At 47.5% G+C, this 25,196-nt stretch overlaps 1 protein-coding gene across 2 annotated transcripts in view; it reads right to left on the bottom strand.

The window, feature by feature from the left end:
- Positions 1-7,718: 7,718 nt before the first annotated feature.
- LOC147620874 (chaperone protein dnaJ 72-like) overlaps positions 7,719-25,196 on the bottom strand; it is a 58,575-nt gene continuing 41,097 nt past the window's right edge. The window contains exons 2-4 of one of the 2 annotated variants that reach the window (XM_086825140.1): positions 8,523-8,592; positions 8,046-8,101; positions 7,719-7,948 (exon numbers count right to left, since the gene is read on the bottom strand). In XM_086825140.1, the coding sequence (XP_086681266.1) occupies positions 8,081-8,101; positions 8,523-8,592 (91 nt within the window). In that variant the 3' untranslated portion in view covers positions 7,719-7,948; positions 8,046-8,080. The remainder of the gene's footprint in view (positions 7,949-8,045; positions 8,102-8,522; positions 8,593-25,196) is intronic. The other variant, XM_086825139.1, reaches the window with a different exon arrangement.

The raw sequence follows: 25,196 nt of genomic DNA, 5'->3' as shown, positions 1-25,196 counted from the left end.
TACTAGAGACTGGCCCCTCAGCTGCTTCAGTGGTGGCCAGAGCAGCTGGGCTACCTTCGGTCAGAGTGTTGGTGTCTGACATCTCCTCCCTTCCTAAGGTCATTCAGCTACCTAGGATAGGGGGGATGGATAGATCAGAGAGTGGAGTTCTCGGGGCTCCCGAATCAGTGCTTCATTTGCAGACAGGTCGGCCATCTGGCCAAGGCCTGCCCTCGCAGGAGACCCCGACCCCCACCACAGCAGGCTACTGATGGCCCGCCCACAGATTCGGCTCGGCAGGCTGCCTCCGGGACACCTGCTCAGGCCATAGAGGCCTCGGAGTGGCAGCCTGGACAGGGGCGCCGCCGAGGGAGACAGCCACAGCAGCACGTCCAGAGACCGCTGCAGCAGCAGCCACAGTCTCAGCCTCACTGGGTTCCCGTGAGGAACAGCTTTTCTCCCCTCCAGGATGAGACCCCCGCGGCGACGACTGAGGACCAGGAGATGCCAGCACCCCCTCCTTCACCCCCCCACCCCCGTCCCCCCCCACCGCCTCGCTTCCACCATCGCCTCCTCCCGCCTCCGCTCTGGTTTCGGCAGCGGCTCCCTCTCCACCCCCCTCGCCTCCCCCTCCTCCCCCTCCGCCCGCCTCACCTTCCCGGGAGGCCCTGGCAGTTCCCTGGCGTTCACCTGCAGTCCGGAGAGCGCTGAGCGCACTGACCTCGCTCGAGCATCACAGAGGAGACCTATGCCGATTAGGGCTTCACGGATTTCATCTATCCGCAGTCGGCTGAGTCGCCTTGGCATTAGACAGCGCTCGGAGGCTTTTGATTATACCTTCACACGGCTTTTTGGAGCAGAGGGCCCCCATGAGCCAGCACCCATCCGAGTTCATGTAGTGATAACTTCGGCCCGCGGGGAGGAGGCACTAGACTCAGCGGTGGCCTTCTCGTTCCCTCTATGTGGCCCTTGCGAGCGACCGAGAGTGGACTCTAGAGCTCGCTCTCAGCACTTTGAAGACTCAGGCAGTTGAGTTTTCTCATCACATGAGCGATCTGGAGGTGACAGATGTGATAGGCCGACTTTGGGAGTTGGCTCATTTTTTCTTGGATCCCGGGAGTGTGGATACCTCAGGGATTTGGCATTTGGTCGTTCGCATAGTGGCAAACTTAGCACGCGACCCTGGATATGTGTGTATACACGAGGTTGCTTTGTCAGAGCGGGAGGCAGTCGCCATGGGCCACAGCCACTGGCGCCTGATCCGGGATTCTTGCAGCACACCGGGTGGGCAGATTCGCAGCCGCTCGGATGGGGACTACTCTCCATCCAAGCCGCTTGCGAAGGCCCGCCGTACGGCTAAGACAGCATCCACCTCAGCAGGGCATCCATGAGGATCATCTCATGGAATGTACAGGGCCTTGGCGGAGCACATTTTATACGCTATCATGGTTGCTTGAGGCAGGAGCTTCAGAGATGCCTGGTTGGTGGCAGCATTGATATTTTGATGATGCAGGAGCACCACTTGGGTGAGAGCAGGATCCGGAGATATGGTTCGGTGATGCCTGGTAGATGGGACACTTTTTGGTCTACAGGGTTTGGTCCTTTGGGTGGACAGGGAGGAGTATGCATGGTCATTGCAGATGTATGGCGGCAGGCCATTGTGGATCGAGGGATCATTGTGCTTGGTAGAGCACAGTATGTCATTCTGAGGATGCATGATGAGCTATTGGGCGTGCTCAACGTCTATGCGCCCAATCATGCTAGTGCCAGAGCAGAGTTCTGGACCCAGGTTACGGATGCATTGCCAGAGGCCGCACATTGGTGTGTCGGGGGAGACTTCACTATGCTTGAGGACCTGGCAGATAGGGTGGGAGGCAGTCATGTTACAGTGCACGGCACGGAGCTTGCAGCTTGGGACCGGTTATGCATGTCACTGAGGATCACTGATGCATGGCAGCATGGGGCTTTCTCCCGGTCTCAGGACAATCTTAGTTTCTCCCGGTCGGATCGCCGGCAGGGAGGGACTAATCTATCACGGATTGATCGCTTTTATGTGGGCGACTGGTTAGGGGAGCGAGGGGGCTCCATCGGCATTCTCGCTGGCACCTCATTTTCAGATCATGCGCCAGTTATCTTGACATTGGAGGAGAGGACACGGGAGCCCAGCTTGCAGTTGAGGATCCCAGAGAGGGTACTTACAGATCCCAGTCTCGCTGAGGACATTGAGAGGATCTGGCATGATAGTCAGTGCTCTGACCAGGATGCAGCGGGCTAGTGTGCCCAGGGACTCATCGATCTTAGCTCTTTTTTGCATGCTGCAGCTTTGACACAGTTGGGAGAGATTCGCGAGCGGGAACATCGGCTGAGACGCAGCCTTGCTTCGCTACAGCGCCTTCAGGAGCAGCAGCCTGCATGTGAGTGGGTGGCGTCCCAGCTGAGCCAGGCACGCCAGGAGGTTCGAGAGATAGAGGAGCAGAGACATGAGTTTTACTATCGTCGTCAGGCCTCTCAGTGGACGCAGCTTGGCGATAGAGTGACTGGAGAGTTTTTTGAGATCACTGGGCCCCGTCATGCGCGAGCAGGAGTCCGCCAGCTCAGTAGACCGGATGGATCGGTAGCTACAAAGCTCGGGGAGATCAGAGCCATTGCCACTGCATTCTATAGAGACCTACTTTCAGCGGAACCTGCCACTGAGGATCGAGATGTTTGCAGACAGACTGTGTGGGCCGATGTGCAGAGGAGGGTCACAGACCGTATGCGTACAGTTCTAGGTGCACCTCTGTCAGAGATTGAGCTTGCCGAGGCCTTGAGGGTGCTGCTGCGACATAGTTGCCCAGGGGAGGACGGACTGACGCCGGCCTTTTTTATGCGCTATTGGGACCTTTTGGGGCCAGGCCTCCGCAGGGGCTTTCAGCATGTTTTGGACACTGGGGTGATGCCGCAGAGCTTTTCAGAGGGCTTGATCTATCTTATAACCAAGGGGGAGGGAGTATCAGATGATATTAGACATTGGAGGCCTATTACGATCCTCAATACTGTCTACAAGGTCTTAGCAAAGGCCTTGAGTTTGAGGATCCAGCCGTTCCTTGGGGAGTTGATTCACGCTACTCAGACAGGATTTGTCAAGGAGCACAGTATCCTTGACAACATCTTTACTTTCTGGGAGGCGACGGCCCGAGCTAGATTTCTTGGCGAGGACTTGGTCGTGATGCTTCTCGATTTTGAGAAGGCATACGATAGAGTTGATTGGGGTTTCTTAGAGGGCACTATGCTTCGCCTGGGCTTTGAGCCAGGATGGATCAGAGGGGTGGCGGCTCTGTATTCCACAGCTCGTAGCCAGGTGTTGACTGCAGGAGGACGGGGGCCGAGTTTTGAGCTGACCAGATCAGTCCGTCAGGGGTGTCCCCTCGCCCCTTTTCTTTTTCTCTTCTTTGCGGAGGCTATGAGCATGTATTTGACAGCAGAGGAGGTCGGTTTGAGAGGACTTCAGCTCCCAGTCCAGGGGGAGGACCTGCTTGATGCTGAGTTTGCAGACGACACGGGCTTATTTTTGCATGGCCAAGAGGCCAATCTTCTTCGGGCAGAGCAGTCGCTCCAGGTTTTTAGTGCAGCTTCGGGAGCATTGATCAATTGGCGCAAGACAGTGGCCTTTTGGATCAGTAGTGCTCCCACTCCGGCATGGAGCCCGGACCCCGGTTTTAGATGGATTCCTCCAGGCACAGCAGTGCGGTATTTGGGATGCCAGATTGGCCTAGATTTGTCACCTGAGCAGCAGATTGCCCCGCTTCTTCTGAGCATTCGGAAGAAGCTTTTGTATTGGAGTACAGCTCGACTATCCTTGGCTGGGAGGGTGGTGGTGGCAAATCAGGTGCTGTTAGGGACCATGTGGTACATTACGTCTTGCTGGATCTTCTCGAGCTCTTGCATCAGCCAGGTACAGAGGCTGATCAGGAACTTTCTGTGGTCTGGGCGCGGGACGGTCAGCCAGCTCGGGCAAAGGTTGCATGGGCAGTTATTACACTTCCGCTGGCTCAGGGAGGTTTGGGCATTATAGATCCAGTCAATCAGAGTAGAGCTTTATTGGGGAAGCTTATCGTTCTGGGGTTGCTTCCAGGCGCTGAGCCTTGGAAAGAGCTCCTCTTGCAGCGGCTCTACAGACTCGGGCGCTGGGGGCACTTGGGCACCAAAGATTCGCTGGATCTTTATAGAGATGAGGAGGACAGGCCTCACTAGTAGAGGATGGGAGGACAGATTTGCTTTGAGTATCCTGAGAACTTGGGAGCTGCTGAGACCGGGGCTCTCTCAGCGACCTCCTTCTTGTGTTGAGAAGCGGGCCAGACAGCCGCTCATCTGGAGCCCAGCGGTTCGCACAGAGCAGGGTCATATGCTGGGTTCTCGGCCTCGGCTAGCCTGGGGGCCTTTAGCGGCAGGCCCAGCTCATAGTTTTGGAGACTGGCAGGCCTTCTGCAGTCTACCAGAGGAGATCCAGGTGGAGAGGCTGAGTCACTTCAGAGGGAGGTTGATTATGAGGGATGATATTCAGGAGGCACTCACAGAGGAGTGGTTCACGCCTCTCGAGCCAGTGGCCCCACGGTGGATGGGAGCCTTTACACAGTTGGAGATCCTGATTGCTGTCAGAGCCTGCACTGAGGATGGCAGTTGCGTTTACTATGAGATTCAGGATGAGGGCAGACTCCAGAGAGTGGAGGTGGAGTCGCCTTTGGTTGCAGAGTGCACCTTGCAGAGGATTCGGGTAGTGGCCGCCGCTTCTCGAAAGTGGCATATTGATCCCGACCCTGCTGATGTGCTCCGGGATTGGCGCATATGGGCATATGCAGCGCGCCCCTTGCTACAGTGGAACCCCGGGGAGTACGAGTGGCATGATCCTTATGCATCCCTTGAGGCCACAGAGATCACCTTTTTCCAGTATACTGTTCGGCTGGGGCGACATATTTTGACGGCGAGGAGGACGGTCTCTCCAGCGGCACAGGAGTTCCTGGAGGATTTTTGGGCTCGGCTCTGGGCTAGTCAACAGGCCCGCAAGATCTCGACTTTTCAGTGGCTGGTCGCCCACAGGGGCTCAGCAGTTGGTACTTGGCTTGTTTACAGCGGTCTTCCGGCGGCCTGCGTCCGATGCGGCCACCCTATGGAGACACAGAGACATTGCCTTTGGGATTGCCCTCAGGCACAGCAGATTTGGTTGCGGATGCTGCGTATTCTGGCCCCCCTCTCTCCAGAGGGTATGTTTACGTGGGGTGCCGCTGCTTGGTCGACTTTGTCAGGGCCTGCTATGGGCTATGAGATGGAGCAGGGTAGTCAGGCCATCAGATTTATTAGGGGCCAGCCTCGCCTGGTTCCGGCACTGGATTTCTCGTCCGCCAGCTGGACACAGGAGAGGGATTTACGATGGGAGCTCCTCAGCAGTCTCACCATCTGGTTTACCTGGAGGACCCGGTGCTTTACAGCCTTTGAGGGGAGATTGGAGCCACCAGCAGAGACTGTACGGGGGATTCGGCAGGAGTTGATCCACACCCTGCGAGGACAGTACGATCGCATCCGGGGAGACTCGGATGAGGCGATCTTACGGCGCCAGGCCTTTCACACCACTTGGCGTTGTGGCCCTTTCTACACCTTACCCACGGGATCCCCCCGTTGGCACTACAGGCCACCTGTTTGCTCTTTCCCCCCCCTATTGTATGATTTAGCCTCTCAGTTCTTTGTACTGATGCTTGTATTTTGCAGCACCTAGGGAGAGTCTCCCGGGCTGCCATGCTGTATTCACTGCTCTGTCTCTCTTATGAGCAGGCGAGATCTTTTGTAGCCCTACGGGCGTTTTTAATATAACTAATGAAAGGATCTTTTCTCGAAAAAAAAAAGACTATCTAATATCTATTTTACTTAGGTCCAAGATATGAAAAGGATTTCATAATGTGTCTTCTAAGATTCTACTAAGGTCTAGGCATTAAATTAAGGCAAAAAGGGACAAAGAATAGACCTTAGAGGTCTATGGTCTAGGCAAATGTGCAGGTATTATTTAATTATATCTTTTAATTTAACTTAACTTAAAATTACTATTTTTTTATGTAAAATGGTAAGGAAACTATAATTTATGAGCAATTATACCTTGTGTAAATATTGTACAGTGTGACCACGAGACAAAAGAATTGACCTCTTCCTCTTCTAAAAGTCCATGAGCTTTCCAAGGTTGTACAAACTCCAAATCCCCACCTCTTACACCATAATTGACTACTCTAGCACTTGATAATGCAATCTAACAAGTACTGCACTGAAATCTAAGCAAAGTGTACTCTCCTAGCTTCCAAGAAAAATTTGTGGATTGCTATATGAAGGGGGAGTCGTTTTATACTTGAAAAGAATGGCTGCATGTTTGGCCTCATCAGTCTTCAAGATGATAGGTAGTACTAACATCTAGAGAGGTTTCCACAACTTCGAAGAATGCGATCCAAAAGCAGGATGTGAACTTCACATCTCAATCATTGACAACCCTTCTGGGCAATGCATGGAATTTGAATATTCAGAATCATATCTTGCATAAACCAATAGTAAGCTATCTGGTCCAATCTCGAAAGCTTCTTCTCATGCTCCCATCCACTAGTCAAAGCAAGCTTAGTGTTTTGGGGATGGTTTGAAACCATCCTTCCATGCATATGTGCATGTACTCCATCCCCATGATCTCTCGACGGACTAGACATAGCTACTACTCTCTCGAGAGGGGGAGAGTTTCGAGTCTAGAATCCAATAGAAAGTTTGACGACAACAAAAAGGAGACTCCTAAAGATGGAGATATTAAGGCCATGAAGTACAAGAACAATTCTCTCGCAAAGGAGTGTCACAGAAAGACTCTCAAAAAAGCAGTTCCAAACTAACCAATCAATGTTTCAAGTGTGGCTCCACTGAGTACATCACAAAGAATTGTACAAGAATATTGGGAGGAAAAATTTGAGGTGGCAACTTCACACCTCAAATATTATTGTAGAGGAGACGCGAGTGCAAGTATCTTAGCTCTTTTTCAATCTTGAGTTAGTTCTACACCAAGGGTGAAGAAATGCATCTGGACATGGACACAAAGGGAGGAAGTTTCTAGCTAAGCATCTAAGAGACTTCACAATTGTCAATTGCATGTTATGTATCTAAAAGTATCTAGCTAAGTATCTAAGAGTCTTCACAATTGATGTTATGGAGAATCTTTGGCTTGAGTGGCGGTTGCTTCCTTTTCTAGGCTAGTGCTTGAGGACTCTTCAAAATTGTTGATTGTGTTGGGTGGGTATCCATGTCATGGAAATATCGTAGGAGGGCATGCTAGAAGATGTACCTTCACCACATAAGGACATGTCAATGGATGTGCCTTCCCAATAGGATTTTGTGCCAAGTGGCTAGTTGGAGTACTGAGCTGGGGCAGTGACAATCGATCGGGCTGGAGCACCTTGAGATGGTAACTGGTTTGATCTTATCGTATACACAAGAAGCTTGGCAGGATTACCCACTTCTAGGAGGACGATGCTGTCTATTCAAAGGGTAAGATTGACTTGAGGCTTGATGGGCTGATTGTAACTGATGGGCAGCGTCCTCTTGATGATGGAGTGAGTTCGAAGAAGATGGAAATGTGCTCCGCTACTAAAACTGAGCTCGGGGGAGGGAGGGAGGGAGAGAGAGTGAGAAGAGGGACGGGGTGTGTGGTGTTTGCTATATTATGAACTAAAGCATACAAAAATGGCAGATGGAAAGAGCACACTTTTGTTACAACTTAAATATATTTACAAGCATGATGTATAATCAATGTACATGAACTGCAAGAATGTGAAAATTAACATTTTCTGGAAGCAAATTGTTGCCCAAGAAAAGAAATTCTTCTCGATTGACTTGCTTGATGTCCTTATTGCTCCTCTTCAGGCCATGTCCTCTCCTTCTCCATGTGTTGCTTGGCTTCTATGACATCTTTAAAGGACTTCTGAAAAGGGGATAATGAAATTATTAAAACAAACGCTGAGCAGGAGCGCAATATAGACATCAAAGCAAGTTGGCTATCATTGAGATTAAGTCCATACAAATGACCAGTTATGGTATACTCTTTTCATTATCTTCACCCAAATTCAAGGACAAGCTGCATGAAAAAAAAGGCACACAATAGTAAATTAATGCTGCCACACCAATGTGTATGCGTGCGTGCACGGGCGTGCACACAAATGTTGTCACATGTGTGGTGCATGCGTGCATGCGTGTGTGAATATATTCTATGGATGGGTATGTATGCATGCATGTATGTTTGTGTGTATAAGACGTGCAGGTGCTTGCACATACATATATATGTAATACATATATATATATAGTTATATACGAATACATACTAAATGATAACCTGGCCGCACAACACTTCTCACTCTGTAGAGCAATCTTGTGCATGCTGTTTACTTCTCACACTGTAGAGAAATCCTGTGCATGCAGTTACTATTACCGAATAGCGTGTGTTCCATGTTAACCTTGCCACCAGAAACTCTTACAAGAGATACTTTGAGAAGTCTTACCCCTGCGTTCCGTTCATCCCAAATGGCTTTCCCAATTAAGTCTCCATATGTGAGACCTATGATAAATATCCTGTAAAAGAAAAAAAAATGTCAATAACTTAACATCAGAAAATATACTGCATTTGTAACAGAAGAGGCAAGCACACATGAACCGCATTCCCTATTTCAACTGGCAAAAATTCTGAATCGTAACAAGTAATCTTCAGCTAGAGGTTCATTTAGACTCTACCATTCTAAAGAGGGGCATAAAATATAACCATGATGCAAAAATGGCAAAATAACATCAGTACAACTAGATTTTAGCGAGTACCATAAGTACTCACCAAACAACCAAAAACATATCCACATGTAAAACTTTCAAAAAAGAAAACTAACAAGGGGATTCTTCAGCAGTTTCTAAACTGAGGAGCAATTTCGTCAAAACAAACAGTGAGTGACGAATTGAATGATACTTGATTAAATTTGATATTACATCCATGGCTAGCACAAATGTGGCTGCAAAACAAATCAACCATCTTCCTTAGTGCCAATCCTACATGGCTAGCATCAATCAAGCTAGAACTCAAATCCATGATTAGGGCTAATCAAAGATGAGCAAATGAATAAAGAACTAACCTCAAAACATTAAGATAATGAGCTAATCATACTCTTAAGATCAATCTCAAAGCAACATGACAGTTTTCATTGCTAATCTCTCACACTAGTGAGAGCTCCAAGTACATGATTATAAAGCTCTAAAGAGCACTCCATGCAAAACCATGAAGTGACACCTATCCACCCGTGTGGCATCTCAACAAGTGTCTGCACCTACTCATCCTCATCCACACCTTTTCCACTCCTAGACACTCCTTCAACCTTTTACAATTCACCAAACAAACTAACCTTTGGATCATACAAACATACAAATGTGAAGGTTTCTTGCCTCAACTTGATCACATATCTATAAGAACTACAAGCCTCCCCTTGAGCACAAATTGGAGGACTACCATGCCTCCCCTCGAATACACATTGTTGAAAGAAGAACTTGTCTCTCACTAATATGCAACACCAAATTCCAACAAATTTCCTTGGGAGATATATGTTCTCGATATGTCATCTCCTAACCCTTACATCTCAACCTCGGAAGAGGTTAGATAGACGTGAGCTATGAACCGTGAGCTATGAGGTTAGATAGACATTAGCTATGAGCCGTAGGTTCCACCATCCACTCTCCAGGTAGCATGTACAAACTCAATCGACTACGGCACCATGACAATGGGAGGGTGCACATCACATCTTAACACGGATGTGCATACTCCACATCACGGAGAGCTCAACATTTTCGTCCATTACATTTTGAGATTTATCTTTCTTCCAGCTATTTCTTTAATCTTTTACAACCATTCTTGACCACCTGTTGGGGCAAGGCACTCACAAATTTTTCCTTTTCTCACTAACGGTGTATCACGACCCTGTGTATTTGTACAGCGTATCCGAACATTGGGCATGGTGGTCAGTGTGCAGGACACAAGTGTGCAGAACATTTATTAAATGTGCACACTTGGGGTCAAAAGGACTCAAGGTATTATTAAGGCCCTTTTTCCATAACCCCATGTGGGGGGAGGACAATGGTTTGGAGGGGACAAAGGGTTTAAAAACCCAATAAAATAAAAGAACCCCTTTTTGGAGAGCATCGTGGCCCATTTGGGGGAGCTTGGAGGCCTACCTAATTTTTGGAGGACTCTCTCTTTTTGGAGGAATCGGGCTGCAGCTGCACGTTTTTTCGCTCCTGGCGACTGGCGGGCTGCAGGGAAGCACAAGGCTGGTCTGTTCGCTCTCTCTCTCTCTCCCTTTTTGCAACAGGCCAGCAGGCTGGTCAACAGGAAGCGCAGGGCTGGACTGCAGCAGTCGGGTTGCAGCACGTTGGCTTTTTCTTGGCTACAGGCTGGCGGGCTGGGCTGCAACACACAGACATTCTTTTTCCTCTCTCTTTTGGAAGGGGGCAGAGAACTGCAGGCGGCTGCAAGAGTGCGGCTACATGCGCAGGATTGCAGGCGGGCAGACTGCAACCAACGCAGCCGAACAGGGGCTCTCTCTCTCTCTCTCTCTCTCTCTCTCTCTCTCTCTCTCCTGTGGAAGGCGGTGCGAGACTGAAGGCGGCTGTTGGAGGTGCAGAACTGCAGGAGTACACAGGACTGAACAGGGTGTGAGAATCTCTCTTTTCACTGGCTCGAGACTGTCTCAGAGGTGCTCCTCTGGCCCTTTGTGAGAGGAAGGGTTTGGCAGTTCTGAGGGTGGAAACAAGGCAATTCTAGCATGTTTTGGAAGGGTTCTTGGGCTGTTTTATGCATGGGTCAATTGGCTGCGTTTACAGGGCCTCATGGATGTACCTTCTTGGCAGGGCTGTGTGAAACCTCTATGTTAAGAGGACCAGAGGACTGGCAGTTTGGACATGCATATGTATAAGCCATGTTTGGCCATGTTGTACACAGTTGAGCTCTTCCTTAAATGTGAATAAAAAAATACCAAAAGGGGCGCCAAGCTTTGGGGCCGTCGTGGTTTTTGTGTAGGAGCACTCTAGCTCCCTTTTATCTTTTCACTTTGTTGATTTACAGCTGTGTTTGGACCTACCGCACTTTGGTTTCTACTAAAGGCCGGTTTCAAGGTTCCGTTGCCGGGACCATCACCAACTTTCCCAAGGGGGTGAGCTCGTGGTTGTCTCGAGGAAAGTCGTTGCTGTAAATTTCAGCAAGATGTCTAATCAAGAAGAAGACTATGACTATGACAAAGAGGAAGAGGAGTCATCCACTCTTGAGAGGACTGAATTTGAGGATACACATGCAGAAGAATAGGCTGGCTGCTGCAGCAGGTGCACGTTATGAGGATGTAACGCACCCAGAAGAGATGCCAAGTAAGAGGAAGAGGATGCCCAATTCAAAGCCCGATTGGCAAGGGCAGTGGATGTGCTCATGCAGCTCACGCAAAGTGAGAAGTTTGCTGAATTTATGAGGGCCCCTTCTGAGCCTAAGAAGAAGAAGAAAGGTGCGTTCTAGGAACCCACCTCAGGTCAACAGTGGTGCTATCCCACAATATCCTGCTCATGGATAGTTTTCCAACATGCAGAACACTTATGGTGCTAACCCACAGAATTCCTTTTTCGGGCAGCCACCTATTCTGCAGCCAACTTTGCATCCAGGCTATTTTCGTGGAGGTTCCATGTTCCAAACTATGACTAGGGCCCGGCGGTTATCCTCAAGGAGATATGGGAATGCAAGGGAATTTTGGTGCTAGTTTTTAGCCTGGAATGCAAGGAAATATGTATGGGGGCATACAACCGGGAATGCATAGTGGCATGTTTGGAAACATGGAAGGGTCAGCAGGATTGCATGGTATGCAGGGGGTGGGAACTGGCAATGTTGACCCTAGTATGGGTATGACTGCATGGGGTGTTATGACCCTGTGTTTTTCCCTCTGGACAACAAGCAGGTGGGCACGGGCACGGGCACAGGCACGGGCAGGGACAGGGACAGGGTGAACAGGCCTCAATTGGATATAAAAAGGAAACTCATAGATGGTGGCCAGCCCAAGTGTGAAAGGGGACAAAAGGGAATTTTATTGTTTATAAAGTTTAATAACCTTTGATGCTTAAAATATTATTATTATTTTTGAGCTTTTGGCGTTTTTGAGAAAGCGCATCGCCTCCTTATAAAAAGGAAACTCATAGATGGTGGCCAGCCCAAGTGTGAAAGGGGACAAAAGGGAATTTTATTGTTTATAAAGTTTAATAACCTTTTATGCTTAAAATATTATTATTATTTTTGAGCATGCGTTTTTAACCTTTGCTTTTGGCGTTTTTGAGAAAGCGCATCGCCTCCTTATAAATCGAAGGGTGGCAGATTCGAGAGCAGGTCACCGGATGGTTTACGCGGGTGCATCCCCTGGAGCGCTGCTGCGTGTACGTTTGGAAGGCCAAGCGGCTGCTACGCATGGTGTTGGGGTAAAGGCATAATGCCCACCCTTATAGTGTGTACAAGCCCATAAGTTATAGTACATAGTACACTTAGTACTTTTAATGTACTAAGTGCACTATGTGTACTAGTGCAATATACATGTGTGATAGGGGAGTCACACACTCATTCCCATGAGTTGACTTATCCCCACAACTCTCTCTCTCTCTCTCCCTTGTTCTCTCTGTGTATGTCTCCCACATGAACATCTAACCTAACCCTAAATCTCTCCCATTCAACTGGTATCAGAGCCGGTGCCCTTTGAATCTCTCTGCTGCATAGCTCTCGTTTCACACAGCCTTTGCCCTTTTGAATCTCTCTGCTGCATAGCTCTTGTTTCCCACAGCCAGTCGTAGGCTGCACTGTGGCCAGATAGTGCTGCCCCATCACCCAAGTCAAGGCCATCCAGCCAGTAGCGTGGGCTGCCCATCCACTCAGGCGCAGCCAATCAAGCGAAAAACAGCAACATCTGATAGCGACAGCTCCAATAGGCGAGCGAACACAGGCGAAGCAGGCGGATAGGTGAAGGCGAGCTCGTAGTGAACAACAAGGCGCTAATCGTGTAGCGCTACAAGGCGTAATACACGTCGGCTCTTCACGACTGTCCCGAGCAAGTCCATCGTAGCGAACTACTAGGCGAAGTAGACGGCGCTTTAGCGAAGGTGACGTCTCACGGCTAGTTGTGCTGTCGACAGCACATTCTACGAGCACCTGCAATCAGCAACGAGCACCTGCAATCAAACATCACCAGCAGCAGCATCATCTATACAGCAGCACCAAATTCATCAACCCCTTTTTCTGCAACAAAAATCAGAAATTACGAGGTATTCTGCTTCAATTTTTTTGGGATTTGCAATTGAGCAAGTACAATCATCAATTGAGCAGGTACAGGTGCCGAATTGCTCAATTTTGAGCGAAATTGGCAAAATTGGGTGACATTGGTCACAATCAAGATCAATTTGCAGGAAATTGGATGTCGAAATTTGGGGCTTTTGATGTAATTGTGCAATTAAGCAGTCATACATGCTGTATGATGTGAGAAATCGCACATTTGGGCAAAATTTGCAGCAAATTGCAGTGCAAATCAAGGGGCTTTTGTGCCGATTGGATTGATTTGCATGCAGGCAATCGCATTTGATGCTGTGGATAATGTGTTGATGCCTGTTAAGCACTCAATGTGCCTGTAAATCAAGGGGCTTTCATGTATTGGATGTATATGTGGCCAGGGGAAAGCATCGTGAAGACTTTGGATGCCTTCATGTGCGTCAATGTACCATGTATGATCAGCAATTGATCTTAAATCAAGGGGCTTTTCAAGATTTTATGCTTGTTAAGCTTGGCAAAACAGCAAGCAAGACTTTTATGCCTTGAATCCTCAGAAATCAGCTTGCAGTCAAGGGGCTTTTGCCCAATTTTTGCTCGGGACTGTAAAAGTCTGATTTTCACTCATTTGGACAGCCAGGAGAGCATTTATTGCTACTGTATCTGCTGGTACAGATTTGGCACAGCTTTGTGCAAGTTTTGGCATAGCTGTACACTGATTTGAGTGAGGAAAAGGTTCAATTTCAACTGCTGTACTTGTTGGTACAGGTTTGGTACATCATTGGTGAGCACTTAGTACTGCTGTACAGTACTTTGGAAGGGCAACAGAGCACATTTAAGGTGCTGTCCTAAATCTGCAGCAACCAGATTTTGGTGATTTCATCACAAAAAGTGGGAGAAAAGTTGCATTTGTGCTTCCGCAGTGGGAGATAAAGCTTGGGAGAACAACAGTGAGCACTTTGTGTGCTTTTGGTGCAGTGTTTGCACACTTGCAGGGAGTCAGGCATTGACAGGTTGCATATTGCTATGGCAACCACAGGTGAGAGCTCTTCATTGCTTCACATCAAGAAGCTTGAAGGCTCACATAACTATGATATTTGGCAAACCCAGTGCTATAATGTGTTGCTCCAGAAAAAGCAGCACAAGCCTATCAAAGAAAGGGGTGTAATGCCCGCTTCTCTTACTGCTGAAGAGTGGGAAGATATGGATGAGCTGGCAAGATCTACTATCATGTTGTCTGTGTCAGACTCTTTACTTTTCAGCATTCGTGAAGAGAAGACAGCTTGGGGAATGTGGCAGAGATTGCAGGACTTGTATGCCCAACAAAGTGCCTCAAGCAAAGTGTATTGGTTGAAGAAACTCATAGGTCTTCAGATGAAGGAAGGGGCGTCTATGACAGCCCATCTAAATGAGTTTAATGGTATTGTCAGCCAGGTCATTAATCAAAAGTTGGCAATGGACGATGAGTTCAAAGCCACTTTTCTGTTATGCACTTTGCCAGAGAGTTGGGACACATTCAGGACAGCCACTAGCAATTCGCATGCTATGCTGTCATATGCAGATGTTGAGGGTGCTCTTCTTCAAGAAGAGATGAACAGGAAAAACAATTCTGTTGGAAAGTCCAATGCAATGAATGCACGTGGGAGATCCCAGCAAAGGGGTAAAAGCCAAGAACGGGGAAGGAGCATGTGATATGCAGCGGAAGTCTTTGTATTGGTTGATCCTGTCACACAATATGCTCACACCGTCTTCTGTATCCTGAGTTTCGTGAGTTTAGCAATCCATTTCATTTACTTCAAACTTTAAGAGTTGAGAGAGAGATATGAACACTGTACACCAGATTGGGTCCCGAATTACCCACTGAAGGGCCCCCTATCCCGATAACGAGATAGTATTTGCTTTATTACATTAGAGAGAATGACTTTGGACTGTAGATAAGCCAAACGCAAGATCTCAGAGGATCGGAGTATGGCTGATCTGTACACTGCTGTAGAAACACCTCAATGACTTGATCTCGAGCCTATGCACTCCTCCCAAGGGCATGAGGAAGGGCTGCACACCTGAGGCTCAAAGAAGAAGAAGGTGGACTGTTCTACACACTGTTAGAATGCTGAAAACACATATGAATGCTGAGTTACCTTCACCAGATGACTGCTGAATGTGTTGATGATGCATAGAAGGCTGGACACTGATGCAAACAACTGTTTCAAGGCTGGAAACTGCTGTAGACTGTTGCTTCAGGGCTGGAATCTGCTGTGGACAGAAACGCTGAGGGCTGGAGAGGGCTGTGGACTGAAACGCATGAGCAACAGAGGACTGCAGGGCTGCTGTACGGCTGGAACAGAAACGCAGCACTGCTGCTGTACTGCTGTGCAAAAACGCAGGTGAATACAGGCTGCAAACTGGCGTTGAATTGAAGATGAACTGTGGACTGGATCACGGCCTGAACTGAGTGCTGAATTCAGGGCTGAATGCAAGCACCTAGGGCTGAATGAAGCTAGGGTTTCTCAAGGGCTGGAGAAGCAAGCTTATGGGCTCTAGGGTTGGATTAGTCTTGGGCTGAAAGCAAGAGAGAGGAGAGCTCTTAGCACAATGAAGACTGAATGAGCAAAAGAGGCTCTAGGCAAGCCTATTTATACTAACTGGAGGTTGGTCATTTAATAAAATTAATATTTATAAATGCCCAATAATGCAAATAATGATAAATAAATACTAATAAATATGGAAAAAATACCAGATAAATCCCAGTAAATTCCCTAAGGCTTTGGGGATGTTCTAAATGATGCACAGGCATATGTATGCATATTATGCAAGATGCAGAGTGCTTTCTGATGCAAACCCTAAGGCTTCTACTGACTCTACATGCATGAATGATTCTCTCCAAGTGGGTTAAGGGACTTGACTGACTGACTGACTGACCCACTAAGGCTGAGGAATGACCTACGTAGCTCGTGCCTGACTTATCCTGGACTGAGGATGTACAATGGGGTCACGGCGTACGACAAATATCATCCTATTGGGTTCTACAACCGTACAACTGTTGCACTTCTGATGATGAGCCATCTTGTCACCATGCACTGAGTGCAGAGTGCATGTGACATTCCCTCCTGATTAGCTTGGCAGCAGGTTCATGGCTTCCAAGTAGTCCGCCAATAACTGGGGGTACTCCTGGAAGAACTCCTCGTCGAGCCATACGGCTTCGTGGGTACCTCGATCTCGGAACTTCGTATAGAACTGACGAATCCGTCGACTGGAACCATGCTTCCATCGATGAAGAAGGATCTGCTCAGGCTCAATAACTTCTGCCTCGTCTACCACGTCTGGCTGCTGTTCATCTGAAACATCAAACACTTCTGGACCAACATATGGTTCTAGCCAAGAAACATGGAAAACATCATGCATTGTCCAACTGGCAGGCAACTTTAACTTCATTGAGACATCACTTATCTTCTTAACTATTGGAAAAGGGCCAAAACTACGGAATGAAAGCTTGGGACAACGTTTGCCCACTTGTTTCAATCTCTGCTTCATGATACGCAAATAGACCCAATCCCCTTCCTTGAAGTGGACATCTCGTCTAGATTTATTTGCCTGTCTGCTATATGCTTCCTGAGCTTTGGTCAAGTGGTCTTTGACTGACTCAATGATCTCGGAAAATGCTTCCGTGGTTTTATTAGCCTCTAAAGATGGAGACACCATTCTCGTCAAAAGAGAAGAAAAACGGCGACCAAAGGCTGCTTCATATGGAGTCCGTCCGACACTGGATGAATGCGTGTCGTTTAAGATAGCTTGGACCAACGGAAGATAGTGCTCCCATTTGGACTGCTGGTCATGACAATATGACTTGAGGACATCAAAGGCCAACTGATTATAAATTTCTGTCTGGCCATCTGTCTGGGGATGGAATGCACTAGACAACTGTAACTTAGTTCCAAAGTTTTCAAATAATGCCCTCCAGAAATGCGAGGTAAACTTGGAATCTCTGTCTGATGTTATGGTGCTAGGCAAACCACAAATTGGATACCAATGCTTGAGAAACAGACGGGCTACGTCCTCGGCTGTGGCCGTATGCTTGCATGGGATGAGCATGCAGAACTTACTGAAGCGATCCACAATGGTAAAACACTGAGTGTTACGGGATCCAGTGGATGTTGGTAGAGGCCCTACAAAGTCCATAGATATGTCGATGAAAGGTTCGTCGGGGATAGGCAAAGGTTGAAGTAGACCTGCCTTCTTTGTATGGGGAACCTTGACTTTTTGACAAATCTTACAGGCTTGTACATGTGCATAGACATCACGCCTCATCTTTGGCCAATAAAAGGACCGTTCTAATTTCTCGAGGGTACTGTTGATACCCCTATGTCCTCCAACTAAGGAGTCATGGGCATCATGGAGAAGAGCAGAATGCTTTTCTCGAGTAACACAGAGACGGTTCTTGTAGAACAACCAACCGTTCTGTACTGAATAGTGGCCAGGCTCAGAAGTGAGGGCCAAACTATACTGAGTACCAAACTCAGGGGAGTCGACATATTGGTCTTTCATACTATCTAAGTCCTTCCCCGTGATTTCGAGAATGGTAGCTTCTTGGACTGCCTGGATGCTGGACTTTCGACTGAGAGCATCTGCTACTGGGTTATGCTTACCAGGGATGTATTCAATCATACCTCCAAACTGTTGGAAGATTTGACTCCACCTGGCCTGTCGATCACTCCACTGGGCACTTGGCATAGTCTGAAGCCACCTAAGTGCTTGGTGGTCTGTTTTCACTGTGAAAGCCTGTCCATAAAGAAAAGGCTTCCAATGTTTGAGCGCTGTGATCACACCCAAAAGCTCTTTGTCATATACTGAATAATTCTTTTCAGCGACATCCAACTTTCTGCTGTAATAAGCCACGGGTCTATTGTCCTGCTGGAGGACTGCACCTATGGCTACATTGCTGGCATCGGTGATGACCTCGAAAGGTTCGTCCCATGATGCTAACTTTAATACAGGTGCTTCTGAGGCAGCTTTCTGGAGTGCACGGAATGCATCAAGTGCCTTACCTGTAACTAAGACTTTCTGCTTGCGAGTCTTCATCCCCTTGAGCAAGTCGGTCAGAGGTGCTGCAAGGTTGGAAAACTGAATGACATGTGTGCTATAGGCCTGACAAAGACCTACGAATGAACGGATTTCTTGGGCGGTCTTAGGAATATCCCAATCTAAGATCTCCTGAACCTTTGAGAGGTCCAGTCTAATCCCATCGGAACCGATGATGTAGCCCAAATACTGAACTTCCTTAACACCAAAGATAGACTTTTTGGCATTTATGTAGAGCTGATTATCTCGCAAAAGTTGCAAGACTTTCTCCACATCTTTCTCATGCTGCTCCGCAGTGGCTGAGAAGACTAGTATGTCATCAAGGAATATGAAAACACACTTCCCAATGTGGACTGCGAAAATCCTAGACATCATCTTATTGAACGTTGCGGGTGCATTTGTAAGCCCAAAAGGCATGACTACGAACTCGTAGTGACCACCCTCTGTCCTGAAAGCTGTTTTTGGAATGTCAGCTTCAAAGATGCGGACCTGATGGTAACCACTCTTGAGGTCGATCTTAGTGAAAAATTTAGCACCGTCTAAACGCTCCAAAATGTACTCTATCCTGGGCATAGGAAACTTGTTCTTGATAGTGAGTTTGTTTAATGCCCTGTAGTCTACACAGAGGCGTGCAGACTTGTCCTTCTTTTGGACAAATAGGAGAGAGAGAGAGAGAGAGAGAGAGAGAGAGAGGGAGGGAGGGAGGGAAACAACAAGAGAAAATGTGAAATCAATGGGATGCCAAGAATGCTTCTATCCCCACGAATCATGACAAGCTCAGGAAAACCTTTACAAATAGTAAAAGTGTCCTGCCCCCAATCGGGAATAGGCTCATACTAACGGAACCACTGAATTCCTAAGATCATGTCACACCCTAACAGAGGGGAGACGATGAAATCTCGTTGAAATGAGGCCTTCTGAACTTCAAAGGCAAACTGCTGTGCCTTCTGGGAAATGTGGGTGCGAAGACCAGGTGTAAACCCGTCCACATCCAGATGATATGGGACTAAAGTGCAGTTCAATTTATTAGCCAACTGGGGAGAGATGGCGTCTTCAGAACTACCCATATCGAAAAGGACTACAAACTGTCGGCCCTGGGCAGAGCCATAAGCTCGGATAAGGCTCTTCTGAGCAGCATCGCTCTCACCCTCCTGCTTAGCATCAAATACCACGGATGGTATAGGATGCATGGAAGGTAAAAGTTGAACTGCATTTGAGGTAGTAGGCGGGGCTGGAGGAGCTGGGGAAGCTGTGGCAACTGTGGCAGAAGGAGCTTTGGCAGCTTGTGCCGCTTGCCATTTGTGGCAATCCTTCTTACCATGCCCTATAATATGACAGAAAAAACATCTATTTTCTGACTGATACTTCTTTTGCTCCTCTGGAGGAAGATAACCTCCAGTAATGCCTGCTTTAGCCTTTTCATCAGGGGTTTTCTTAGGTTCTTTATCCTTCTTACCCCCTGAACTGGAGCTATTACTGCTGTCCTTCTTAGCATCTTTAGAAGATGCGTTACCTTTCCCTGACTGTGCAGCTGATTGCTGCTGCTGGGGTTTGGTACTGGACTGAGATGTCTGCTTGGGCTTGCTCCCGTTGAGCTTCATTTCTTCGTTCTGAGCGAGAGTCAGAGCCCGGTCATATGTACTTGGTTCAAAGTTACGAACTGTGAACCGAATGTTGGAGTCCAATCCACGAATGAATTGCTCCATCTTGGCCTGCTCAGATAACCCTAACTGCTGTGCTAAAGTAATAACCTTACCGGAAAACTGAAGCACTGGGGAACCGTTCTGTCTGAGTCCATAGAACTCGTCTTTCAGACCGGTCATGTACTGGGGCGGGAGAAATCTGGTCTTCAGGTCATGGACAAAGATGTCCCAGTCAAAGGCGGTGACACCTGTGGCCTGGTCAGTATGAATACTAGACCAATGCTGCCACCAAGTGACTGCCTCACCAGTGAGATGGGGAGCCGCTAAGTGGACTTTGTCTTGTGGGTCTGTGATCCTAGCTAATGGAAAATGAGCATTAAACTGATGAACAAATTGATTAACTGAAGAATGATCACACTTACCATCATACTTGCTGAAATTCAGTTGACTGCGAATGATGGTGGTTGATGCTACTGCGGGATGCTGGCTGGTGACACCTATGACTGGGGAGACTGAGGAGAGCTGCTGATACCTCAAGTGTATGGCCTCCTTTTCCCGTTGGTGTTCGAGTAGCATACGTTCTCGATCAAGCTCACGTTGGTGTTTCCGAGCGGCGAGGTCAGCCTGACGCCGGTGTTCGTCGATCCTGCGTTGGGCTTCCTAGTCCCGTCTTTCTTCTTTTTCTCTTCTCCTTTGGGCCTCGTCCTCTCTCCTTTGTTGTTCCATCTGAAAGAAGAGGGAGATGTAGTCGGGTGCTGCTGGAGGTGTAGAAGGACGTGCTGCTGCTGCCTCCAAGAGTTGGAGACGCTCCATGAGTAGCTGGTTCTGAGCTCTAAGAAGAGCTATGGTGTCTGCTGTAGGCGGAAGAACAAGGTCTCCGTCTTCCGGCTGATGAGTACTCTCTCCTGTAGACATGATGCTGAAGTCGGTGGTCGTGCCGGAACGCAATCTAACCATCCGAGGATGCCCCCACCCTAGGATACGGTGTGTGTGGACTATCTGAATCTGATACCAATGTGATATGCAGTGGAAGTCTTTGTATTGGTTGATCCTGTCACACAATATGCTCACACCGTCTTCTGTATCCTGAGTTTTGTGAGTTTAGCAATCCATTTCATTTACTTCAAACTTTAAAGAGTTGAGAGAGAGATATGAACACTGTACACCAGATTGGGTCCCGAATTACCCACTGAAGGGCCCCCTATCCCGATAACGAGATAGTATTTGCTTTATTACTTTAGAGAGAATGACTTTGGACTGTAGATAAGCCAACCGCAAGATCTCGGAGGATCGGAGTATGGCTGATCTGTACACTGCTGTAGAAACACCTCAATGACTTGATCTCGAGCCTATGCACTCCTCCCAAGGGCATGAGGAAGGGCTGCACACCTGAGGCTCAAAGAAGAAGAAGGTGGACTGTTCTACACACTGTTAGAATGCTGAAAACACATATGAATGCTGAGTTACCTTCACCAGATGACTGTTGAATGTGTTGATGATGCATAGAAGGCTGGACACTAATGCAAACAACTGTTTCAAGGCTGGAAACTGCTGTAGACTGTTGCTTCAGGGCTGGAATCTGCTGTGGACAGAAACGCTGAGGGCTGGAGAGGGCTGTGGACTGAAACGCATGAGCAACAGAGGACTGCAGGGCTGCTGTACGGCTGGAACAGAAACGCAGCACTGCTGCTGTACTGCTGTGCAAAAACGCAGGTGAATACAGGCTGCAAACTGGCGTTGAATTGAAGATGAACTGTGGACTGGATCACGGCCTGAACTGAGTGCTGAATTCAGGGCTGAATGCAAGCACCTAGGGCTGAATGAAGCTAGGGTTTCTCAAGGGCTGGAGAAGCAAGCTTATGGGCTCTAGGGTTGGATTAGTCTTGGGCTGAAAGCAAGAGAGAGGAGAGCTCTTAGCACAATGAAGACTGAATGAGCAAAAGAGGCTCTAGGCAAGCCTATTTATACTAACTGGAGGTTGGTCATTTAATAAAATTAATATTTATAAATGCCCAATAATGCAAATAATGATAAATAAATACTAATAAATATGGAAAAAATACCAGATAAATCCCAGTAAATTCCCTAAGGCTTTGGGGATGTTCTAAATGATGCACAGGCATATGTATGCATATTATGCAAGATGCAGAGTGCTTTCTGATGCAAACCCTAAGGCTTCTACTGACTCTACATGCATGAATGATTCTCTCCAAGTGGGTTAAGGGACTTGACTGACTGACTGACTGACCCACTAAGGCTGAGGAATGACCTACGTAGCTCGTGCCTGACTTATCCTGGACTGAGGATGTACAATGGGGTCACGGCGTACGACAAATATCATCCTATTGGGTTCTACAACTGTACAACTGTTGCACTTCTGATGATGAGCCATCTTGTCACCATGCACTGAGTGCAGAGTGCATGTGACAGAGCAAGTCCCGCTCTAAAAAGGACTTGGAATGCCATTATTGTGGCAAGAAGGGACACATTAAAAAGCAATGCTACAAATGGAAAAATGATCAAAAGGAAAAGGGAAAAGGCAAAGACAAAGACAAAGATGAAGCCAAAGATGTAAAGCCAAAGGGCAAAAGTGGAGTCAAGATTGAAGAAATCAATGTGTCACATGCAGGTGACAGTGAGGATGAGGTCCTATTTACGTCTTCACTTGATGCCCATTCACTTCTTACAGGTGGTCATGGTATGCACTCGTGGATCATTGATTCAGGTGCCTCCTTTCATGTCACAGGTTGCAGAGACTTGTTTGTCAGGTATATTGCTGGCAATGAAGGAGTGGTTTATTTGGGTGATAACCATGCATGCAAGATTCTTGGCAGAGGTGATGTGAGGCTTGTGTTTTCAGATGGCTCACAGCTTATGCTCCATGATGTCAGGCATGTGCCTGAGATCAAGAAGAACCTGCTTTCTACTGGACAGCTTGATGATACTGATTATGTTACCACATTTGGTCGTGGAAAGTGGAAGATTTGTAAGGGCTCACTGGTTGTTGCCAAAGGCTCTAAGGTGGACACTCTTTACTTCATGCATGCAGGTGTTTGTCACCATGCTAATGTAAATGCAACCGAGCTGCCGGAAATTTCTATGTGGCATAGCCGGTTGGGACACATGAGTGTCAAAGGAATGGAGCAATTGTCTCGTTTGGGTTACTTGCCTTCTCTAAAGTTTTCAAGTTTTCAGTTTTGTGAGCATTGTATATATGGCAGGCAACTGCAGTGCCCCCACAAGAAAGCTCTTGGACAGAAAGATGCTCAGTTAGAGCTTGTGCATACAGATGTATGTGAGATGCCTCAGCTTTCTTTGGGAGGGGCAAAATACTTTGTGTCTTTTATTGATGATGCCACACGCAAGGTGTGGGTTTATCCTCTTCGTTTGAAGAGTGATACATTCTCCGTGTTTCAGAAGTTTGTTGCTCTTGTTGAGAATCAAACTGGCAAAACACTAAAGGCTTTGCGTTCCGACAATGGTGGAGAGTATATGTCCAAACAGTTTCAGGACTTTTGTGATGCTAAAGGCATCAAGAGGGAGCTCTCTACTCCTTATGATCCTCCACAAAACGGGACAGCAAAGAGGACGAACAGGACCATTCAGGAGAAGGTCCGTTCTATGTTGTCACATGCTGCGTTACCTCATGGTTTTTGGGCTGAAGCTGTTATGACAGCCGTTCACCTTATAAACAGGTCACCTAACACGAGGCTTGGTGGGAAAGTGCCAGAGGAAGTATGGACAGGGAAGCCTCCGTCATACAAGCACTTGAGAGTGTTTGGTTGCGTTGCGTACGTGCACATACGCAGGGAAATGCGCACCAAACTTGATCCTAAGTCTCACAAATGCATATTCCTAGGATATGGTGACAGAGGTGAAATGGGGTATAGACTTTGGGATCCCGTGAATAGAAAGATTATACGCAGCAATGATGTCATTTTTTATGAAACATGCATGTATAAGGAGCCTGCAAGGCAACAAGAGCCTCGCAGAGTCATCTTTGATGATGATGGACATCATGGACAACAACAAAGGGCTGTAAATCAGCCATTACAGCAGCAAAACCAGCCCTTAAATGGTGCTGAAAATGGTCCAAATGGACAGCCAGAGATGGCAGAAGATATCCCTATGGATATACCACAATTGGAGGAGATACCGGGCATGATATTTCAGCCTTATGGCATGGAACAGGAGCCACCAATGGGTGATATGCAGGCTGGACAGCAACCTGCAAATGATGGTCATTGGGTACGGAGGTCCACTAGACCCTCCAAAGCCCCTGACAGGTTTGTTCCAGGGGTTGACTACTTGATGCTCACTGACTGTGGGGAGCCCTCATGTTATAAGGAGGCTTTACAGAGGGCAGACGAGGCTCTTTGGGAGCGTGCCATGAAGTCAGAGATGGATTCTCTGCACAAAAATGGAACATGGAAGTTGGTGCATTTGCCTGCAGGCAAGAAGGTTTTGCCTTGCAAGTGGGTTTACAGGCTCAAAGTTGCACCTGATGCAAAGCCAAGATACAAAGCCAGGTTAGTGGCTAAGGGCTTCAAGCAGGAATATGGTGTGGACTTTGAGGAGATCTTCTCTCCAGTGGTCAAAATGACCACACTTAGAGCTGTGTTAGCTTTGGTTGCACATGATGATCTGGACTTGATTCAGATGGATGTGAAGACTGCTTTTCTTCACGGTGATCTCCATGAGGAGATATATATGCAACAGCCAGAAGGTTATGCAGTGAGTGGAAAGGAGAAGCTTGTATGCAAGCTGAAAAAGAGTCTTTATGGGCTCAAACAAGCACCAAGGGAATGGTATCATAAATTTGATACATTCATGAAATCACAGCATTTCAGGAGAAGTGACATAGATCACTGCTTGTACACCAAGAAAGCTTTGGATGGCAGTCTATTGATCCTCATCTTGTATGTTGATGATATGTTGATTGCCGGGAAATCTCGTAAAGAGATGGATGCCTTGAAGCAGAGGCTGCATCAAACCTTTGATATGAAGGATTTGGGTGATGCAAATCACATTTTGGGTTTGCGGATACTTCAGGACAGAAATCAGCATGTGTTGTATTTGTCTCAGAAGGAATATATTGGCAAAGTTTTACAGAGGTTCAATATGGACGGGGGGAAGAAGACTAGTAC

This window comes from Cibotium barometz, chromosome 31 (assembly GCF_041138505.1).
Source record: "Cibotium barometz isolate CiBa-2024 chromosome 31, ASM4113850v1, whole genome shotgun sequence".
NCBI lineage: Eukaryota > Viridiplantae > Streptophyta > Polypodiopsida > Cyatheales > Cibotiaceae > Cibotium > Cibotium barometz.
Note: the sequence above shows the minus strand (reverse complement) of the source record. Positions and strands in the feature narration are given on the sequence as shown.